This window comes from Akebia trifoliata, chromosome 12 (assembly GCF_017979445.1).
Source record: "Akebia trifoliata isolate Shusen 1 chromosome 12, ASM1797944v1, whole genome shotgun sequence".
Classification (NCBI taxonomy): Eukaryota; Viridiplantae; Streptophyta; class Magnoliopsida; order Ranunculales; family Lardizabalaceae; genus Akebia; species Akebia trifoliata.
The window spans coordinates 4,956,127-4,977,536 of NC_141386.1; the positions used below are offsets into that span (position 1 = coordinate 4,956,127).

The window sequence follows — 21,410 nt, forward strand, 5'->3', positions numbered from 1 at the left end:
TTGAACCTTAAGTACTTCCTTGCACTCATCTTTCATTTTCAGCTTAGAGGTGTTGCATTAATTTCCTCGTTTGAAAGTTGACATGGTGCATATTTATTATTGAAGTTGCAATATCTTCCAATGTTAAGCTCATTTTTTCTGAAAATCTAGTTCAAGGCCCCCACCTTCGTTAATAAGAGCAAACCAAGTCTTCCATGCATATCTAAAAGATCCCCACATAAGTAGATAAGATCTAGGAAATTTAGATAAACAATCACATGTTCTCGAATTTGATAGGAGTAACCCTTTCAGAGAAATAATTATTTTCCCACATATATAATACGAAAAACATGTCTAATTTGCAAATCATTGGATTTCACAAGCTCAACAAAGTCTTCCATCCTTCTTATAACATGGCTCTAAAGCCATGTTCATTTTCATTTTCTAATTCGTCCCAAGATTAAATCCCATCCTTTTATTGTTTGAGGCACAAACACCTATAAGAACCCATAGAACTGAACTTTTACATACCTAAATGGAACATAAAATGGTCAGGTCTAGAGGTCCCCTATAAGACTATTTACTCCATGTCACCATCTTCCTATCCCAAATCAAGATGATGCCCACAACAAGGAACCAATGTCTCCTCCCTGAAATCTCCTAAACCACACGATTGAAGATATGTGTCTTGAAGAGGATCAATGATACGTTTTTCTTCCTTGCGAGAACATGTCTCTTTTAGGAGAAATTAAAGAAGATGTAAGAATAATTTGTGATCCAACAACAATTCTTCACATTTTACAAAAGGGTCAAGATCCCTTGAATCCTAAGAATGATTTATAAAAAAACACATGATCCCAACCCTTTGGATTTATCCCCGAGATAAGTATTTTCAAGATTTGTGTTATCGAGATACTCATAAATCCCAACCATTGTATTTTGTATTTAAAGGTTTGGGATCATGTGTTTTTTTTATGAGTCATTCTTACAAGTCAACGGATCCCAACCAGATAGCAGTTATCTATGTTTTGTTAGTAGAAACATCCTCAATATATTGAGGCATGTAGTACCATATCACTTCTTATAAGTGGAGCACCCTAACACATAGAGGTATGTAACACCTAAACATCCCAATTTATATTCATCTCTTGAAAATATAGTTCTACGTAGAACTAAGAGTCTTAGGCCCTACTTGTTTGCATCGCAAATCGCTATAAATACAAAATTTTGTGGTTATAAAGTTTTACATTTATTGGATTTTACGTAATTTTACAATGAGAGTGCTTGGTTGTGTCTAATGCAAAATTTTGTGCTTGCTTGGTTATTCCGAAAACAAAATATATAAAAAAAAAAAAAATGCAATTTATGTTTTTTTTGAAAAATCCTATTTTTCCTATAAAGTCTAATTTAAAGTTTAAAGAAATTGACATTTGACTCCGTATTTTTAAATAAATTAAAAAATTACAAACCAATATTAATTTCCATAAGGGATTAACATTTGAAATATGATTACCTATTTGAACCAACATTTGAGAGATCTTTTAATATGAACCAACCAAATAGCTAAATTAATAAATAAAATAAATCTCAAACCAACCATTGTCATTAGTAGAAACCAAATACAAACAAACTTTTAACATGAACAAATGAGCTATATTTAGTATAATTCATATTAGTGGGTTGATAGGTAATTTGTCAACTAACTAAGTTTTTGTTTTTTTTTGTTTTTCTTCTTTAAGGCTAAGCAAGTAAGGGATTATTGGTTAATAGGGACTTGAACCTTAGGCCATGGAATCAACTCTCCTTAGGCCTTACCACTTAACTAAGTGGCACCTTCATTGTCAACTAACTAAGATATTCATATAGGGTGAATTATACCATTAGGAGTTAGTTGAGATGGTAAGGACAATTGGGTATGCTCCCAGATCACACCTTTGAATTTCTATAAGCCCTCCACTTAAAAAGTGGTTATATTTAACAGCTAACACGTGCTAGGGTGATTGGTATATGCGGCCCGCTAAAGCAAAACAAAAATATAGGGTGAATTACTATTTCGTGAGTTGAAAATGAGTTATATACAATTTTAACCACTTTTCATTTTAATTATCAAAACATAAACAATCATGTAGGGGAAAGATAGAGCAGAGGGGTGGAGAGAGAGAGAGAAAGGTCAGCTTGGATTGTTCTTAGATCGTGTGGAAAAGAGGAAGATAAAAACGTAAGGTTTTGTGGAAGTTTTTATCTACAAAATTTTATGGTGTTTTTTAGTTGAATTTTTGTGAAATGTCACGATTGTTTTCAGTGGGACCCACAAAAATGTTTACATCCAAGCAACCGCATTCGGTAAATTATTGTAAAATTTTCTGTTTGTGACTTTCTGCGGGGCAAACAAGCAGGGTCTTAGTTGATGAAAACTTCCTCGTTCTATCTATGGAAAATAATTTATGGATGGTCCCAATCCTCACCTATGAAAGTAAGGGAGGTACAAGAGATTCATGATCATATTTTGCAAGAAGTGGTGAGAGGATTGAAGGTCCTCTAGTTTAGATTCATTTTCAACGTCGGATTTTGATCATCGACATCATCGCTAGGGGTGGAGCCAGGATTTTCTTTTAAGGGTGCAAAATATAATTAAGAGTTTGAAGATGACTGGTTTTGGAGAGAAACTTCAAGGAGCTGAGGAAATGAAATATAATTAAGAGTTTGAAGATGATTGATTTTGGGGAGAAAATCCAAGACTATTTAATTAGAGGTTGAAAAAAGGGCATTTAGGCTGGTACTCATTAGTCTACGAAAGAAGGCCTAAGTCAAGGGTTAATGTTGTCGGTTTAGAAAATATGCACTCAAATGCATACATGTCCCGGTCCCCTTGACCTTGGACTCTTTAATAGATTAATAAAAAATCCTTTGATTTCTCTTCTTAAAACCAATAATCTTTAATGTTTTGGATAATTTTTTTATCCTATTCGTCAACCTAAAACAAAAAATCCATTGATTTTGCCAAAACCAATCATCTTCGATGTCTAGAGTAAATTTTATTTACCCCTATCTTCAAGCACAAGATTAATCTACTCAATTTTCAACTTTAAAATTAAAATCAAAATTAAAACTTTTGAAGTTGAAGATGATGAGATTTTTTGATAGGAAATTTTAGAATTTTCTACAAGGAATTAAAATGAAGTTCAAAATGATGGATTAAAATTAATTTACTAAATAGATTGAAGAACTCGAAGGTGGTTGGTTTTAGGAAGAAAGGTTAAGGGTTTCCTTTAAATGTTGAAAATGAGGGTATTTAGGTAAATTTTATTAGTCTAAAAAAGAAGATCAAAATCAAAGAAGCATGCCATCAATTAAAAACATAGCAGTATCTCAAATATTCACCAAAATGTAGAGGGGTGTCTAAATCACCCTAAAAATTGAGAATTGAGGTTATAAAGGCTATGTCATCACTTGAATACATAGACTTATCTCAAATATTCACAAAAATATTTGGAGTTAGTCTAAAGCTACTCCATATTTTTACACCAAATTCCCACTTTAGATGGTAAACAGTCCATCGATGAAAATATTGATAATGTGACGTCTTAAAATCAGTCGTAAAACTTCAGTGACTTCGGCTTGAGCCAACCAATTTTTTTTTTTTTTTCTCAATCTCCCTATAAAAAAAAAGGAAACAACTATAATTTCTTACCAAATTAGGAAAATATGCTTGAAAACAGTGATTATAAATCACCAATCTCGAATTTTTTTTATTTTGGGTGTGATTGTGTTGGCAACTATCACCGATACCAAATCATGCCCCAGATCTATCCCTACAAATACCTCTCTCTCTCGCTCTCTCTCTCTCTCTCTCTCTCTCTATATATATATATATATATATATATATATATAGAGGGTCGGGTTCTTACAACCCCTATTACGACTCATATTGCGACACACCATTTTGTTTTATATGGGCAAAAATGTTTGGAATGGGCTGATTTTTTGTAAGGATGATCTTTATGGTGAGGAGATCATCATTGCCAAAAATCAGCTCATTATGAAACTTCTAGACCGTCCAATTTTTGTTGAAAAATTATATATCGTCCAATTTTTGTAAATCAATTTTGATGGGGTTAGAAGTTTTGGAATTAGATGATTTTTTGCCAGGATGATCCTCTCATCATAGAGATCATCCTCACAAAAAATCAGTCCATTCCAAACATTTTTTTTCCCATATAAGACAAAATGGTGTGTCGCAATATGAGTTGTAACAGGGGTCGTAATAACACTGTTCATATATATATATATAGCAATGTCATCTTGCTGGCTTATAATGATAATTCAGTGAAAATTTTATTTAATGCACCTAGAAAACCAAATCCCCTTATAAAGAAAAAGACATCATGAATGACAAAAGAAAATATTATAAGTATAAAACATCAAAATAAATAAAATAATGGATTTCAAAACTTTGCAATCTAAGAATCATAGGAGAGCTTCTCCATGTGATTAATTTGTTATTCGGTTGAGTGATAAAAGGTTAAGGTGGAGATCGGAGGAAAAGACACTACTTTATAAGGTTGCAACTTGGGCAGACAAAACCCAAACCCAATGGGTTGAATCCAACCTTAAGCGATGTCTTGACATGGTTAACTTGGGTTCGAGCACTGGATCAGGCAACAAAAAAAAAAAAAAAAATGCCCGACTCAAATCGGATTAACCGCAAACATAATATCAGCCAACTCGATTTGCCCGAACCCTAACTTAATACGATTATATTTAAAAATATTTCTTATCTTAGTTTCTTTCACACTCATAATTCAGATTTGAATGTGTATGATTATTTTTATTAGATAAATAATCATCTTTGTTAATAATGCTTTGTTTTAAGTGTAATTATGTATTGTCGTACAATAATTATATTACAACTTTAAATCTTTTTATTTTTTATTTTTGAAAATTGTGATTATTAATAAAATGATTATTTTAGTTAATCTTATTATTTTTCTTCTCTATTTAGATTAACTTATAATTTTATGTCTATAAACTTTTGAAATACATTTTTAAGAAAAATAATTATAAATTTTAAGTTATTTTACAAGCCACTTATCTTTATATATATCATTACCAGTACTAAATTATCTAATATTAATGATAAATTATTAACCCGAACAACCGGGCCAACCCGACTTGGGTAGGGTTCGGATCTAGTATTTCTTACCCGAAGTCAAGTTGGTCGAGGGCGCAGGTTAGTGTTTGTCAAATTTGTCTTCGGCCTGGGATTTTCTGTAACTGAAATACCCTCCATGGTTGATAGAGATACAAGAAATCCGTGCTACAATAGATATTTACGTAAAGTACAGCTGTTGACAGCCCACAGATTTACATTTATTATACCATTAAAATTTTGAATTGAAATGGTATAAAGATGAAGAACTAGTTTTGTTGGGCCTTTTAATAAATCTTAGGCCAGGCCTTTTTCAACCCAATGGGCTGTTTGTTTAAAGGTTTTGCAGTTCTAAGTCCAAAACCATGGTACAAACAACTTATATGGTCACGATTTGGTTCATTGGTTCAAACCCAAGTCCAACCCATCCTGACCTAATCAAACCTGACCCAAGTGGATCAAACCGATCCAACTCAAATGGGTTGGCTTGACCTAGTTTGACCAAACTGGTACAACAACTCAATCTGGTTCAGCCGTTTTTGACCATGTTAGGTCCAATTTCATATTTCCGCGATTCTGAGCCCAATTTAATTCTGTTTTGTGTAAATAATTTGTCAATTTCGGGTATTTTTTTTTCGAGATCTTTGCAATATAAATATTCAATTGAGCTTTCAAAATCATATTCAATGATTAATTAGTTAATGCATGTTATTGAATTTTAATGTATGTCATTCATATAAAATAATGCATAATATGTATATAATATTGGAGTCATATTTGGAGAAAATTGAATCTTTTTTATTCAATCAAATGCACAAGTATTGTTATAATTCTATTGAATGTCTAGTCACTAAAGTAATATATTCATAAAGTTCCAATTGTTCTTGGGGAAAGAGGGGATATTATTTATAAATTTACATAACGGGTATGTTTGATTGCACGGAAAATTAGGGGAAAATTGAAATTCCTAAGAAAATGACTAGTTTCCAGTGTTTGACGAGTCAAAAACTCTAAATTTGCATGAAAAATGATTTGCCAACACCCCCAATATTCTTTCATTAATGGCAAATCATTTTCTTACCCCTCCCTTTTTGAAAAATGATTTGCAAGCACACGACAAATCAATATTTATTTTATCAATAAAGTAAAACAAAATAAAAAAACACGCAAAATTAAAAAGGAAATAAAACAAAAGAATCATTTTATTTATAAAATAAGCATTTAAATTGTTAAAAATTAATTGTTTTTATAAAAAAAACAATTAAAATTATCTAAATCAATCCATTTTTTTTGTTGCAAATTTTTGTTTGAATAATTAATTTTAAATTTTATCAATGTTTGTTTTATAAAAAAAAAAAAGTTAGAGTGCTGCTTTGGGCACCCAAAAATGTATTAATTACATCCCAAATACAAAATAAAATAATAAGTAAAAGTTGGGGTGTCAAAAAAAAACTATCTCATTATTTGTTCTGTTTTGTAGGTTTAAGATTTTATATGAACCTAATCATAATTATAAACAACTACTAAATTGTTTGAACGAGTGTTATAATGTTGAGATTATAATTTGTGCCAAACTTTTGTGATGTTTGAAGAATGTCCTTTAATTAATTAATTAATTATTAAATTTTTTTTTTTTTTTTGGAGGGGGGGGGTTGATAAATAGTTTAAGAATTTGGGATGGACTAATTAAAATATAAGGTGCCAATAGGAGCTATCTAAAAAATTTGGGGTGTGCCAATAATAGTTCTCCAATAAATTAAGAAATTGGGGTGTAATAGTTCAATCTTTCCACACAAAAAAAATGATTTTATCGTTATTTTTTATATAATTATCATAAAGTCAAATTAGAATAATGTTTTGTTTGATTTTTTTAATGCAATTCAAACAACAAAAATAAATTTTCACGAAATTTTTTCAAGTTGTGCCCAAATAGTATAATAGGATTTGCTTAACAAATCATTTGCCTTGAAAATCATTTTCTTAACAAATGATTTGCCAATTAAAATTTTCTATGCAAGCAAACACGCCCCAACGTCAAGTGATTACATGTGACATTTGGTTAAGACAAGCAATGATCAAACCCAAAGATGGGTTATTGAGTTTTTTTAATCATATAGATTGAGATGGTGAATGTAAATAACATAACATATTACTTAACACACTTAAAGGTGCAAAAGTTGCAAATTGCATCATTATAAATAATCAGTCACTGATGAAAATTTACTTCATCAGTGGAAGATTATTTCATGTGATAATCTTAGCCCAAAAGAATGATTATTATATGCGAGGTTGATCTTTTTCAGAGTTAATTGTTCTGAGGCTCTGAGTATTGAAAATTTGATTGTCTTTCCCATCAATTAAAGCAGGGTTGGAGCCAAGATTTTCTTATAGTGGGGGCAAACTATGATTAATTGTATAGTTGAAGAACTTGAAGATGAACGATTTTAGGGAAGTTGAAGAAAATGATATTTAGGTCATTTCCAATTAGTATATGAGAAGGCCCGCAATGCCATCAACAAAAAATTGAGGGGAGGGGGGCAAAAATTAGAGGGAGGTGAGGGCAAATGGGGAGAAAGGTGAGGGAGTGGGGACAAATGGGTATGTAATTAGTTGAAAATATAGGGGTGTCTCAAAGTTCTGTGGGGGCAATTGCCCCACCAGCGCTCCTTACTAGCTCCGCCCAAAAATTAAAGTGCATGGCTATATTTATCATTATTATATATATATATACATGTAGGTGATTGTGAGTAGTATTATTCATGAGTCATGACAATGGGTTCATTACCAAGTGTGAAGACCCTAATTAGGTCTAATATCTCGGATTAAAAAGAAAAAAGTAATATTCAACTTAGGACTAGAGGATTTGAACTCAACCTTTAGCTTAGATGAACAACCTAAACCCATAATCAATAGTGGTGCAAAGGAGAAAAATGACTGGTATAGGTGTGAAAAATCTAATCGACTTAATCTGATGTACATCATAAATAATATTCCTAATGAACATGTTCGGATTTTATATTTTTTTCTCGAGTCACCAAATCTCCAACCCCATAAATATAAATTTTTAGATTTTAAATATTATTAGTTAGTTACAATGAGATTTTGTGACGATAACAACTTATTCTTGAGAAATTCATGTGCTTATTACAAATAAAAGATCCTAACTTAGTCAACGAGATTTATCAAGAGAAAGTTCAATAATCAAGTACATCTGTTAGCTTCTCAATCTTCTTTGTAACCATGTCTCGGGAACTCATCTACTTATGTAAGGGATTTCAATTTCACTCACGAATAAAATCTAATATCTTTCAAAAAAAAAAAAAAAGAAAGGATTTAAGAAAGAAATTGGGGTGCAGTTAGTAAAAGTTGATGTGGCAATATAATTAATCTTTTGATTAGATGTTGAAATCGGTTACTTTTAACTCCTTCGGATCGTCCGAGTTAAACCGAATAGTCTCAGTAAAATTCGGTTCTTATAAGCCATAGTTACATAGAAACAAAGCAAAGAATCAGAAAAAACATCTAAAGTTAGTGCAGCAAAAAATTACAAGAAAAAACAAAATCTCTCTTAATATCTCTTTTATCGGATCGACAACAGAACACAGAGAGAGTGACAGAAAAAAAAAAAAAAAAGAAGGAAAAATGGTGAGGATACTTCCCATGGCGTCCTCATCTCTCCATCTGGCTTCGCTTCGCCCTTCTTTCTCTTCTCTTTCTTCTCTCAGATCCTTCTCGGCCACCACTACTCGCTTTGGTGTCTCTCTCGCCTCATATAACCCTTCTCGAAGACTCGCTCTCTTTCATCTCGGCAGCGGTGAATCCCTACCCCCCTTTCTTTCTTTCTCTCTCTCTCTCTCTCTCTACCTCTCAAATCCTAGAAAAATCTTATATTTTTTTGGTTTCGATTTTATTTTATTTTTCTAATCAATTGTAGAATTCGTAATCTATAGTTGTGGATATGGTTAAGATCCTGTTTTAGACTTTTCAACCTGTATCACTGTACGTGTTTGTTGGAATGTTCAATGATTCTAGGGTTTTGTTTTGGTGATTGTTTTTTTGTTTCGCTGGTTGGATGATGTTATTAATGGTTCAATGGACTTACGGTTGTTTGAATTTGATTTTTTTTTTTTCTTTCTGGTGTTTATGAAATTAAAATGTTGCATTTTGTGGTTTTTTTTTTTTTTTTTTTTGTACTTTTTTTTAATGTTCTTACAAACTGTACGACAATTTTGGTTTTAGATTATTATTTGTCGTACACTTGACCTTATTTGTAAATCTGGACCGTTCATTTGATAGGGCTCTTATTGATTGGACATCATCATCTTCATCCTCAAAGCCTTATCCCAAAAATTTGGTGTTGGTACCTTTATCGAATGGATGATAGTAGGAAAATCGTTAGAATTGGCAAGAACCAAGACTTGGATGCCTATAAAAAATGTCTTACTAATGGGAAATTGATGTTAGTAAAGCAGAGTATCGTTTCAACGGATTCACATTTGGGTCACTTTAGAGGTGACTGGCTCACTGAAATATACAGATTTGTGCATCACTTATTGTTTATTTCAATTCAACATTATTGCCACTATGTTTCTGGCATCGATTATTTTTGTTTATTTAAATGGTGGAGGATAGATTAGGCTCTTTTAGATCTAATAAGTCATTGGGTAATGGTGGTGGTTACTTTTGTTAATGTGGGTCTCTGAAGAAGAATTTTAATGATGACCTCCTATATTACTTGAATTTCAGTGATGTACTGTTCTTTGTTGCTTCATTTCCTCTTTAGCATCTATATGTGATTGAGCAGTATTTCAGTGGGCAAGGGTCAAAAGACACATTCAACCAAAAGAAAACCAATTTTATGACTTAAAACTAATCCATTTATTTAATTTTTTATTTTAAATTGTAGATATAGTTCAGATGCACTGCTTCTGTTACGTGCTTATGGATTTTGGGTTGTTATTCAGTTATTCCACAGACACAGTTATTTGATATAAAAGCATCAAAGTTTGTAAGAGCAGAGGGAAACAGCATAGAAGCTGGCACACCTGGAAATATAGCACAAGCAAGCACTGCTGTTAGCAAGGAAAGTTCCTTAGAGTGGGTCAAAAATGACAAGCGAAGAATGCTTCACGTTGTTTATCGTGTTGGGGACTTGGATAAGACCATAAAGCACGTCTCTTCAGAACATTATGCACTACTTCTTCTTGGACTTTTTTTTTTCCTTCAATGAAACTGATGCATGGTTCATATCAGAAGCTAATTAATGTGTTGTGATTGCAGATTCTATACAGAGTGCCTGGGGATGAAGCTATTAAGAAAACGTGACATACCCGAAGAGAGATACACGAACGCCTTTCTTGGATACGGACCTGAAGACTCCCACTTTGTTGTTGAACTCACTTATAGTAAGCCATTTGATTAACCGCTAATCTTGTTCCCATTTTGTCCTTTTATGAACCAAGTCATGCATTAGTTTATGTTGGAGCATCTCCAATGGCAATGCTGTATTTGCCTCCTTCAATTCCATTTTTTAAAACAATAAAGTGAAAAATGTCATATTTGACACATGTCTGTCCACTGCTTGATCTCAAAAAAATGCTATTGGTATGCTTTGAATACAATTTGGAAAAATAAATAAATTAAAACAATATTTTTTTATGCTTTGGATGGTAATTTGGTAAAAAGAATAATCCAAAATACACTTTTTCCAACACAAAAAGACACTTTAGCAAATTTTGAGATATTCTAAAAGCATTGATACATATAGCATTGCTTTTAGCATATTCCACTTTGCGAGACCGTATGACACCTATATTGGAGAGCTTTTATGGGAGACAATTTCAAAATTTTGAATTGCCACCAAAATTTGAGACGTTGTTGGAAATGCTCTTATGTAGTTTCTCATTGACTTCTGTCTCCACTATAAATGTTGGCAGATTACGGAGTTGACAAGTATGATATCGGAGCTGGTTTTGGCCACTTTGGTGTTGCGGTTGAGGATGTAAGTCTCTATTATTTGATATTTTTTTATAGGTAAAGATAATTTCATTAGAAAGAATGCAGGTCGAGATGGCCAGCCGAAAAGGTACAAGAGATAAAACCAAACCTATCAAAAAGCAAAAAAACACTCCAAGCAAACTCATAATCCATAGCTAAGTTAGACACCTTGTCCCACCTAACAAGAAAATCCTTGAAGAAAAGCCCCCTAAATTCCTTAAATAATTGACACCAAAAATCAACAAAGCTAAGATTGCCACCACAATGTCCTGAACCTCTGCCTCCTTTCCCTCGAAAAGACGGTTATTTCTCTCCTTCAAAATGCTCCAGTACACCACAAAAGGAAGAAGACCCCATAGTTCATCACTTATTGTATCAAACTACACAACAGCTGTTGCACAATAGTTTTGTATTTACCTTGCTGTAACATTTCCTCACTCTACTCTTTGTTTATGTCCATGTATGCTTAAGCCTACTTCACCAAGTATGAGTTTTTTTTTCTTGCATGCTCCTAGTGATTGGAATCTTTTCAAGACTTCCAACTGGTGCAATGATAGTGATTCAATGGGATTCCTTTTTTCTGGTCTATATTTCCCTGGTGATCCTGAAATCTTGAAGGGAAAATGTGATGTTTTGTCAATGCAGGTGATAAGATGAACACCTTGAATTGCGAATTGTAATATACTGGGGGAAAAGCATTTAGGAATGGGATCCCTATAAGAAGCATTGTGGAAATTATTATATATTTTGGGGCTGGTTATTAACTTTTTAAAGCAGTATTCAAAAACTCTGTTCTTGCACTTGTGGCTCAGCTGGCTTGGGCTTTCTTGCATCTATCTGTGCACTGAGTTGTCAAAGCTACCAGTTTTTTAAGTGTTCAAAATCTATTTGTCAAAATGATCAAACTAAACCATTTTAAGTTCTCTGTTACCTCATTAGTAAATTAGGTGCATGATTCTAGTTTTGCATCACATAAATTGGGATTTGTTAGGCTGGGTTTGGCGGTTTCTTTCTTCTCAATATAGTTTTGCTGCTTAAAAATAGTTCAGAGGCAGCACAATTTAACCGGTTCAACTACATGTAGAATATATAATATTTGCTAGTGCTGTGTTTTCTTTCTATAAATTAGTGTTGTTGAGAATTTTTCATAAATTCTGGATGATATCTTATAGTTACTGTCAAATGCCAATCAAATGGGCACCAACATCTGTATTAAGCATATCTTTGTAACATTACAAATCAGGAAGTTTTCTCCCCTTTGTTTTATTTAATCTTGTTCAGTCACATGAGACCTTGACAGTAGATATAAGGGTAATCAGCATTGTATAGCTCTTGAAGTATTTTTCAAATGTTTTGTGAGCTTTTATGAGGGTATGTATTTTCATATTTCTTGGCATAGGTTATCAAGACAGTTGATCTTATAAAGGCTAAAGGGGGCAAAGTAACCAGAGAACCTGGTCCTGTCAAAGGTGGCAGTACTGTAATTGCTTTTGTTGAAGATCCTGATGGTTATAAGTTTGAGCTTTTGGAAAGAGGGCCTACGCCTGAGCCCTTGTGTCAAGTGATGCTTCGAGTGGGTGATCTTGATCGCGCCATAAATTTCTATGAGAAGGCAAGTATTATTCTGCACATAAATCAGAAAACTTTCTTCATTTTAATTTATATTTAAATAGTCACTATCTTTATGTTTCTGTTCTACGATTATGATTTATAGGCTTTTGGTATGGAGCTTCTTCGTAAAAGAGATAATCCTGAGTACAAGGTAACATGGCATTTTCCTTATCAACAAGCTGGACAGAATTTCTTTGTTGATTGTTCTTTCTTTCATGTTGTCTTTATGAGTAATTTTGTGAGCCTTGCTTAGTATCTCGTCTTAATATTCCTGATGGGCTTACATTTGGTATACATGTTGTTCCAGTATACAATTGCCATAATGGGCTATGGTCCGGAAGATAAAAATGCGGTGCTGGAGTTGACATACAACTACGGGGTCACTGAATATGATAAAGGAAATGGTTATGCACAGGTGGATACCCTTCTTTTTCTTCCCCAAGTCTTTTGTTTTTGTTTTGTTTGTTATAAGGTGATTGTCACTATCCTTTAATATAAAAAAATTGTATTTTTTCTCTACACTACTATTTTTTGGTAAGCAATATTCTAGATTCATCCCATTGTTCAATGGATTCCTTTAAGATGACTTATTCCTTGTGTTGTACGATTTTACCAGATTGCGATTGGAACAAATGATGTTTATAGGACTGCAGAAGCAATTAAACTTTGTGGAGGGAAGATTACACGTGATCCTGGACCATTACCTGGCATCAACACCAAGATCACCGCCTGCTTGGATCCTGATGGTTGGAAATCAGTATGTCTTCTAGTCATTTTAGTTCTTCATGCTTATGCTATAACACTTCTTGTCTTTAAATATTTCTAGGGATTGCTTTTTGATGTCCTGATTTCCTTTTTTTCTCTGAGACTGGATAACTTTATCTTGGCAAGTGACTGGAAAACTTATCCGCTAGATGTGATGGCCTTTTCTTTGTATAAGTGAGGAGACCTACCTAAAAGGGAAAAGGTAAAAAAAAAAACAATCAAAAGGACCAAAAAGATAATGATATATAAATAAAAGTGAGGGAGGGAGATATAGAATGGTTATGGGAAACATACTCAACGCATTGACCATTGTTATTACATCTTTGGAAATGAAACAAGCCTCTTGAATCAAAGGTAACCTTATTGTTCACATAAGGCTCAATAGAACTTTATTTTTTATGACGAACTTACAAAGCAAAAATAAATAAATAAATAAACACACCTTCTAATTCTGGAAAGACGAAATTAATAGTAAGTAGTAATGTTCTCTTTAATGATCACATAAGGCTCAATAGAACATTTTTCACAAAGAATTACTCTCAAAAGAGGAAATAAATATAAAGTGAATGCTTAAATTGTTCACCCTATATCTGAATTGCAGAAAAAGTCAAATTAAAAATAAAAAAGTAAATGACTCCTCCTCAAGTTAAAGATTTCGCTATACTTCTAGATATTTCTGAGCTGAACTTGGTTATAACTATTGAAATAATTACACATGTTAGAATTACATTGGATGTTTTTATTTGATGAATCTGGACATCTATATTTGTCACATCATTTTGCAATTGACCTGTCAGCAAATGAATGCTTGCAGGCAACTTTGATGATCTATGACATTGTTCTGTTGACACCTCTTATTTTAATTTGCTATATTGTATCTTTGCTTATCTTGATCGCCACTTCAATGACTTCGTGAACTTCTTTATAAATCATAACCTACAATACCCCGGATACCTGTATATGACTAGAGTACTAGTATTGACACGATATGGATTTGGATATGGGAGAATACCTTAATATTTATTTATATACAATGGATAACAGAGTCACAAAAATACTAGTTAAATTACTATTGCAGCATTACTAATTTTCAAGTTACGTAATATAACATAAAATATTTGATAGCAGTTATTTGATTATCATTTTTGTAACGTTACATGTTAAAGCAGTCAGAGTGGATATGAACACACCAGAATACAAAAGACATCTCTCTAGACAGAATTGAATGAGGGAATAAGGTTTATGAGTAATGATACCATAGACCTGGGTTCAATTCCTGCCATCATCAAGTTACTGATCCCATTGAAAACAGTTGTACCAACTCCCATCCCCCCCCCCCCCCCCCCCCCTTCCCTCATATACAATGACCCAAAAATAAACTGGTTAAGGCATTGATGATGTTGATGATATGTTAAAGGTATTCCTGTCATAATCTTCCAATAAAATTATTCTTTAGCAATCAAAAAAAAAAAAAGGTATTCCTGTCATAGTTTTAGGAAATGGGAAGGATACCTGTATCTATATCCATATCGTTGGTTGTGGAACATTTAAACTCTTATCCCAATTTGTCCATATCAGTACCTGTATCCGTTTCCTGCCATTATAGATCATAACTTCTACTTGCAATTTAAAACCATAACTGAATTTGGGTTGTAGAATTGCATTCGGAATTCACATTATCATCTCATGGCAATTCTTGTGAGACTTCCACCAATGTGAGAAACCACATTGGTAAAAAGAAGAATTTGTAGAGTTTCAGGGAGTTTGCAATATGGCCCAATTACATATGAGCAACGACTAGGCAAGATAAAATCTGTTATTGTGAAAAGAAACCGCAAACTGATTATGTGACAGAATGCAGTCATGTGAGAATTCGTAAAGCAGAATGAATTTGTAGCCATGCCCACTCAAATGACTTCCTGGTTGAAATTTCCTCTGAAATTACTTGTGTATAATAGTCAACATCATAATTCAAATAGCAGTTATAGAAAAATCCATGCCCACACTTGAACCCTTCGTACTAAAAAATCTGTTGTCGATAAACTGTAAATTACCATCTACCATTACGAATCCGTTCTGAATTTATATTATATTACATCTTAATTTGCATCTGCTATATATATATATCTGGTTAGAGTTGGCATGGTGAGGTAGGATTTATGTTCCCTATCCAATATTTGGGATAAGGCAGAGATGATTATGCATTTGCTAGACTGACTGTCAACCGGAATATGTATTTTCTATATGGCAGTTTGAGTTATGATCTTGGTACTCATACCCATCCAAACCTTATTGATTAACATTTTTCATGAGTTGATTGGTGTTTTTTGAACACTATTCTGTATACTGAGTGGTCATTGATCCTGACCTGCAAAGCATGAGCTTTTGCAACTGGTGGTGTTGGTGTACGTATGAAGTCCTAATGGCATGAGCCCACAAAACATTTGGAGACCATTTTAGGCTCTATACTTTTTTCTGAGACTATTGAAAGGATAAATTTCCTACCCCAACTATTTAAAAGCAGCTATGATGATTTGAAAGGATAAATTATCTCTGTCACATTTAGTCTACAAATCCCATTCAGTTCTATTATGCACAGGGATTTAGCTATTATGTACTTTTTCCCTTAAAGAACAGCCTCCACATCAATAAATTGTTTCACATAAAGGCACGTGTTAAAGTGCAATAAGTATACCTTGGGAATTAGAATCTAGGGATATTTTTGATAAAAAAAATTATTTTTTAATGCTCTTTACCGTTTGCCCTAAGGGCACACATTAAGAAAACCCTTCTTTTATCTTGTAATATGTTTTTTTTCATAAGTAGTTTGTAATATGTTAAGTGGATGGATAAAGATCCTTTTTTTAAACTTGATTATGATTCAACTGAGTTTGATTTTCCCCTTTTCTCTCCTCAGGTTTTTGTGGACAATATTGATTTTCTCAAGGAATTGGAGGGACTCTGAACACAATAATGCCCTCCACAGGCTTCCCACAACTGAATCCATGCAGAGATTCATGACGGTTTTGTTTAAAATCTTGCCTTCTACTAGATTTGATTCTTCCAAAAGCATCACCCCATAAGAGAATGCCACCAAATCTCGATTTGTAGATAGTCTCTTTGCGTACTGTAGAAACATTGTAATAAACATCTTCCTTCAACAACAGTGTAGAAAGTTCCAGGCTTTTATTTCATCTGTTATTTTTATTATATGAAATTAAAATCTTGTCTTCGTCCCTTGAAACTTGACATCTTCCTCAAAATCATGTCATGTTGGCATGACGATGTAACATCTGCCTAATACCATCAACCCACATCTGTTTGTCACATTTGCTTCTACATTCAAATTCAATTAGCCTATCAGCTGTTTTGATTCCAAAGTAAGCTCTTCCCTCACTGCTGTCCTCACTATCTCGTCCGGGCCAGGATGGAATATCGCAATAGACATCGGACACCAAACCTGGAAACATGGCATGACTTGATTACTGCTGACAGGTGCAGTCAGAGATCATAAGGTTAGTATGAGCTATTGTGGGGTTCTTTGCTTACACTTTTTCTTCTTTGTAAAAGCTCCTACAATATGTCTGCTTTTCATTTTTGCAACCACCTGCATATATCATCCCAGGTGTTTAGATTTAAAAAAAAAAAACAAAAAAATAAATAAATCTTTCTTTTCTTTGTTATACCTGCCAATTTGAATTGATATAGAAAGAAACGTGCTTCCAATGAAGAGCACCTGTGAACAACAATTAGTTGATGCTATGGGTATCATCTTAGTAAAATGGGCTTTAGCATTAAGATTTTTGTCTTACTAGAACAATACCTTTCCTTGTTCGTTTGAGTAGTTCGCCTCCATTGGAAACAAAAGTTAACACTGATGATATTTCAAGTTCTTTTCCCTCCTCGACCTGTTCTTCAGTTGGAGCAAGGGCTGCAGTTCGGTATCCCTTCTGCAGTCTTACCTTGAGTGTTGCGGCTCCTCGTAAGGCTGCAACAAGAAACATGTCAAATTGAGTTTGATTCTAAAGGTGGACGGAGCTTTTTCATGTTTAATCCTTTTTTCAAGAATCTTAGGAGGCTCGTGGAGTCTCATTCACTTGTTCATTCTCCTTGAAAAAACTTTGAAGCGGACATCCCGCTTCAAGGAGGTATCCCAAATATTAACAAAAAATTAGGGGCGTGAAATAAACATAAAAATCCACTTGTCATGTCATGAGGAGGGTTCCTCCAAAATTTTGAAGCGGCCTGATCGACTGATTCAATGTTGGACTCCATTCTCCCCTATATTATCAAAGGATCATTGTGTAGGAACAAGAGCTTCAATTTGACTTTTCAAAAGATTAATAAAAGTGTAAGGGCTGCCTTAATAGAAGTGCTTTTATGGAATCACTTCTGTACTAATCATGATTGTGCCTTAATAGAAGTGCTTTTTGTATCTAAAGTGCTTCTGAAGGTTGAGGTGCTTGGGAAAAACTGCTACTTTAATCTAGATTGTGTTTGATTGATTAGAGTGCTTCTTAAACAAGAGACAGTGACAACTATAGAAACATTTTGGGGTTGTAATTTCTGGATTCTCGCTGAAGTGGAAAGCTGGTCTGGAAAGCTCCGGCTTCTGGTTACTATGGAAACCCAGAAGCTGAGTATATCTAAAAGTGTTATTGATGTAGAAGCTGTAACAGATGAAACCTATCGTGTTTCCAATACAAATAAAAAAGTTATATTGGATTGGAGATACCAGTTGCTGCTCCTGCAGTTAGAGTCAGGATATCTCCAGTAGTTCTAACATTAACAGCAGAGTCGATGACTGTTGTGATCTGATCGCGATCCACACCCATTTCTTCAGCTAACTCTACACAATGGGATGCCACCAATGCTGCTGCAGATGCAACGGCAGACGATATTTTCGAGGACTCCTCATGCTGGGCAGTTGAAATGTTAGACGATGATGCAGCAGTAGCAGCTGCAATGGCAGCTACGGCTGCAGCAACACCAGCTACTGATATAGCAGCGTGTAGTTGTGCCTTATGTGTTCGAATCTCTTGCCTTTTCTTCTCCTTTTGATCTTTCATCCTTCTTCCCATTGTTTTCCCTCTCAGCACACTCTTATAGAGCTGGAAACAAAAAAAACATTTTATCAAATCCATAGCGGTTGAAGAGTTTGAAAATATAGACCTTGCGAGAAAAAATAAATTTTTAAAGATTATTTATGTTATTTTCATTGGTCTATATAGAGAGGACCGAGGTCAAGGGAGGAACATCATCAATGTTGGTCTTGGTTCTCTTTTAACAAATTCGGCTTAAGGACGATCATTTAAGGGTGTGTTTCGTAGGAATTGCTGACAACTCTCAATAGTCAATACTCCAATCCCAGCAACTACAATTTCCAAACAGGCCCTTAGAGAGCCTGAATACAAAAACTGAGATTTTGCCAAAATAGAAACCATTTTCTAAAAAAACTGTCTAATTTTAGAATGAAAATAAGAAACAAGTGTACCCCATTCTTGAGCAATTGGTGGTTAGTTAGGAGGAATTCAGGATTCAGAGCTTGGTGAAGTAAGAGCATCTCCTGCACAAACTCAACCATTAGTAAATCCAATCAATCACCATCAGATCAATTGGTGGGCCACCTCTTGGATGTTGTACTGGCATAGGCCAAAATTAAGATCGGACGACTCAGATAGACTTGATTGGAGATGGCCCACCAAAAGAAGAAAGAATCTAGTAAGATACCTTTGTATCTTCATTCTCCTTAGGAGAGGCTGGAGGGCTGCTAACATCACATGGCTGAGGAACAGATAGTTGTTGGGCCAACTGCAGGCTTTGCTGCACATAGAGTACAGACAAACTCAACATGGGATGGAGTACTCAACATGTGGTTTACTAGTTTGTCTTTGATATAGATCACTTTTATTTAAAACTTATATTTGAGAGTTTATATTTCCACCCTAACTTCTACTTATCACACACCAAACCAAATGATGAAATTATTATGTTAGGCTTGCTGATAATTATTCCATTTTTCTAATGACCCCCTCCTTTCAGTGTCATCTTCTTCTTTGATAAGCTATTCGATTTTAGTTTTTTACTCGAGTGAAAATATTTTTGAGCTCTCTTTGTGGAGAAAAGAGAAGAGAAAGGAATTAGTTTTCTCTCCATTTCTTTTGTTTGGGAAGTTAAGTGAGGAGAGAGAAGAAAGTTAATTGAGAGAGAAAATTGTTTAATTTTTTTCTCCCCCTAATCTGAGAGATTCGGAGAGAAAATGAGAAAATAGAACAAATAACTTCCTATTCTATTGTTTTCTTTTCTCTCCTATCTATCCAAACAGGATGGAAAGAAGTTGCGTTGTTTTGTTTTGTTTTCTTCTCTTATCTCCGTTTCTCTCATCCAAACACATTGTAAAGGAATTGATTATGAGAGAGGAAGTGATCGAGAAAGAAATCGAATATTGAATGCTGTTCAAATACCATAACACCACCTTCCATGTCATTACTCTTTTTTGGTGTGTCTATATCCTTATTTTGTACTCATTAATTGGTGTATCAAAAAAATACTTGGTGTGGCAATATAAGCTCACTTGTGAACCAAAGTGGTTCTCCAAGTAAAAAAAAAAAGAGTAAATGGTGTACTATATTTTCAAACCTCAACCTCTCACATAAATGATAAATAGTAATGCTCTTATATTTTCATCGAATCTAGACACTCCTATCTCATGATAATTTGCAGCTATAAGTAATATTCAATCTATTTGTCGTTTTTCTTTAATAATATTACTCATGAAAACATAATGCAAGTCTCATTTGGGTCAAGAATGACATTTTTAATGTTAGTTTTAGCGTATCCAACGGGGTAAGGCTAATAATTTTCGTTATCAAATATGTCGATCTATACAAACTTGAGAATCGCTCCATACTCAAAATCGAATCAAATAATCAAGATAGAGACCTTACAGATTCCATTGCAACGTTATCAGTGGAGGAGAATGAAGAAGTAGACTCCATGTCCATGCCAATGCCAAGAACATTAGAATGAAGACTAGTGTTAGTAAGAGCTTTGCACAACTCTAGAGAAGAAAGGCTCCATGATCTAGCAAGAAACTCCATAGACTCTGTAGGAGTTTCAGGAGGGCCACATGTCATTGTGAGCCAAGTTACAGGACCATCTTCTTCTATGTCTTCCAATCGACTCGACGAGCATTTGGGCCGACAAATAAATGGATCCATAAAGAACCAAACATGAACGATGGTGTAACTCTTCAAGTTGTTAGTTTCAAATCAAGAAGAATAATGGGTATTTAAAATGGTGCAATTGTTTCTTTTTGTAAGTGAAAATAAATAAAAAATAAAGAAAGTTGAGACTGTATTTGTTCTGCTTAAAGGAGAGTGACTGATTAAAGCTGGACCATGTTTGTCCCCCAACTTCTGTGTTTCTTTTTTGTTCCACTCTTGTGCTTTTCTTGTAAAGGACTTAAAAACACAATTTCTTGAGCGGCTGATTTCATCATAAGTTGGCCCCTTTGTACCAATTATCACAGTGTAGTATATACGAAAATGGGTCTGCCTTTATCGGTATTTTAGATCAAAGTAAAATGTACAAAAATGATCTAAGGTAATGATGAAACAATGAAGATAAAGTGGTCTAGAGTTAGGTTTTTACTAATAGATTATTATTTATTAAAATTAATAAATTACTGATAGATTATTATTTATTATTTACTGATAGAGTTAGGTTCATACTAAAACGTTTTGACCCAACATATGTACCAATTTTATTCAAGACTGGATTGTTAATTCTCCAAATACATAAGATAAAACTGAAAGAGTCGTGATAATCTGACACCCCCCCTCTGATGTACACCCCATCACAGAACCATAGATCATTTTCCTCGGGATACACAAGAAAAAGATTTATG

At 33.8% G+C, this 21,410-nt stretch overlaps 2 protein-coding genes across 2 annotated transcripts; one reads left to right on the plus strand and one right to left on the minus strand.

Annotated features, from left to right (window-relative positions):
* Positions 1-8,677: 8,677 nt before the first annotated feature.
* Positions 8,678-16,695, plus strand: LOC147388744 (putative lactoylglutathione lyase, chloroplastic). The gene is made up of 9 exons (XM_086417786.1): positions 8,678-8,942; positions 10,093-10,297; positions 10,409-10,533; positions 11,065-11,129; positions 12,525-12,737; positions 12,840-12,887; positions 13,044-13,151; positions 13,353-13,493; positions 16,419-16,695. Exons 1-9 carry the CDS (start codon positions 8,771-8,773, stop codon positions 16,464-16,466), a joined length of 1,125 nt encoding a protein of 374 aa, XP_086273912.1. The 5' UTR covers positions 8,678-8,770; the 3' UTR covers positions 16,467-16,695.
* A 69-nt stretch (positions 16,696-16,764) lies between these two features.
* On the minus strand, positions 16,765-20,721 carry LOC147388745 (phosphoinositide binding protein). Its single transcript, XM_086418375.1, has 8 exons — positions 20,449-20,721; positions 19,232-19,324; positions 18,996-19,067; positions 18,237-18,612; positions 17,325-17,489; positions 17,188-17,237; positions 17,051-17,108; positions 16,765-16,961 (listed from the first exon to the last, which is right to left on the minus strand). The coding sequence occupies exons 1-8, from the start codon at positions 20,719-20,721 to the stop codon at positions 16,765-16,767; spliced, it is 1,284 nt and encodes a 427-aa protein (XP_086274501.1).
* Positions 20,722-21,410: the final 689 nt, after the last annotated feature.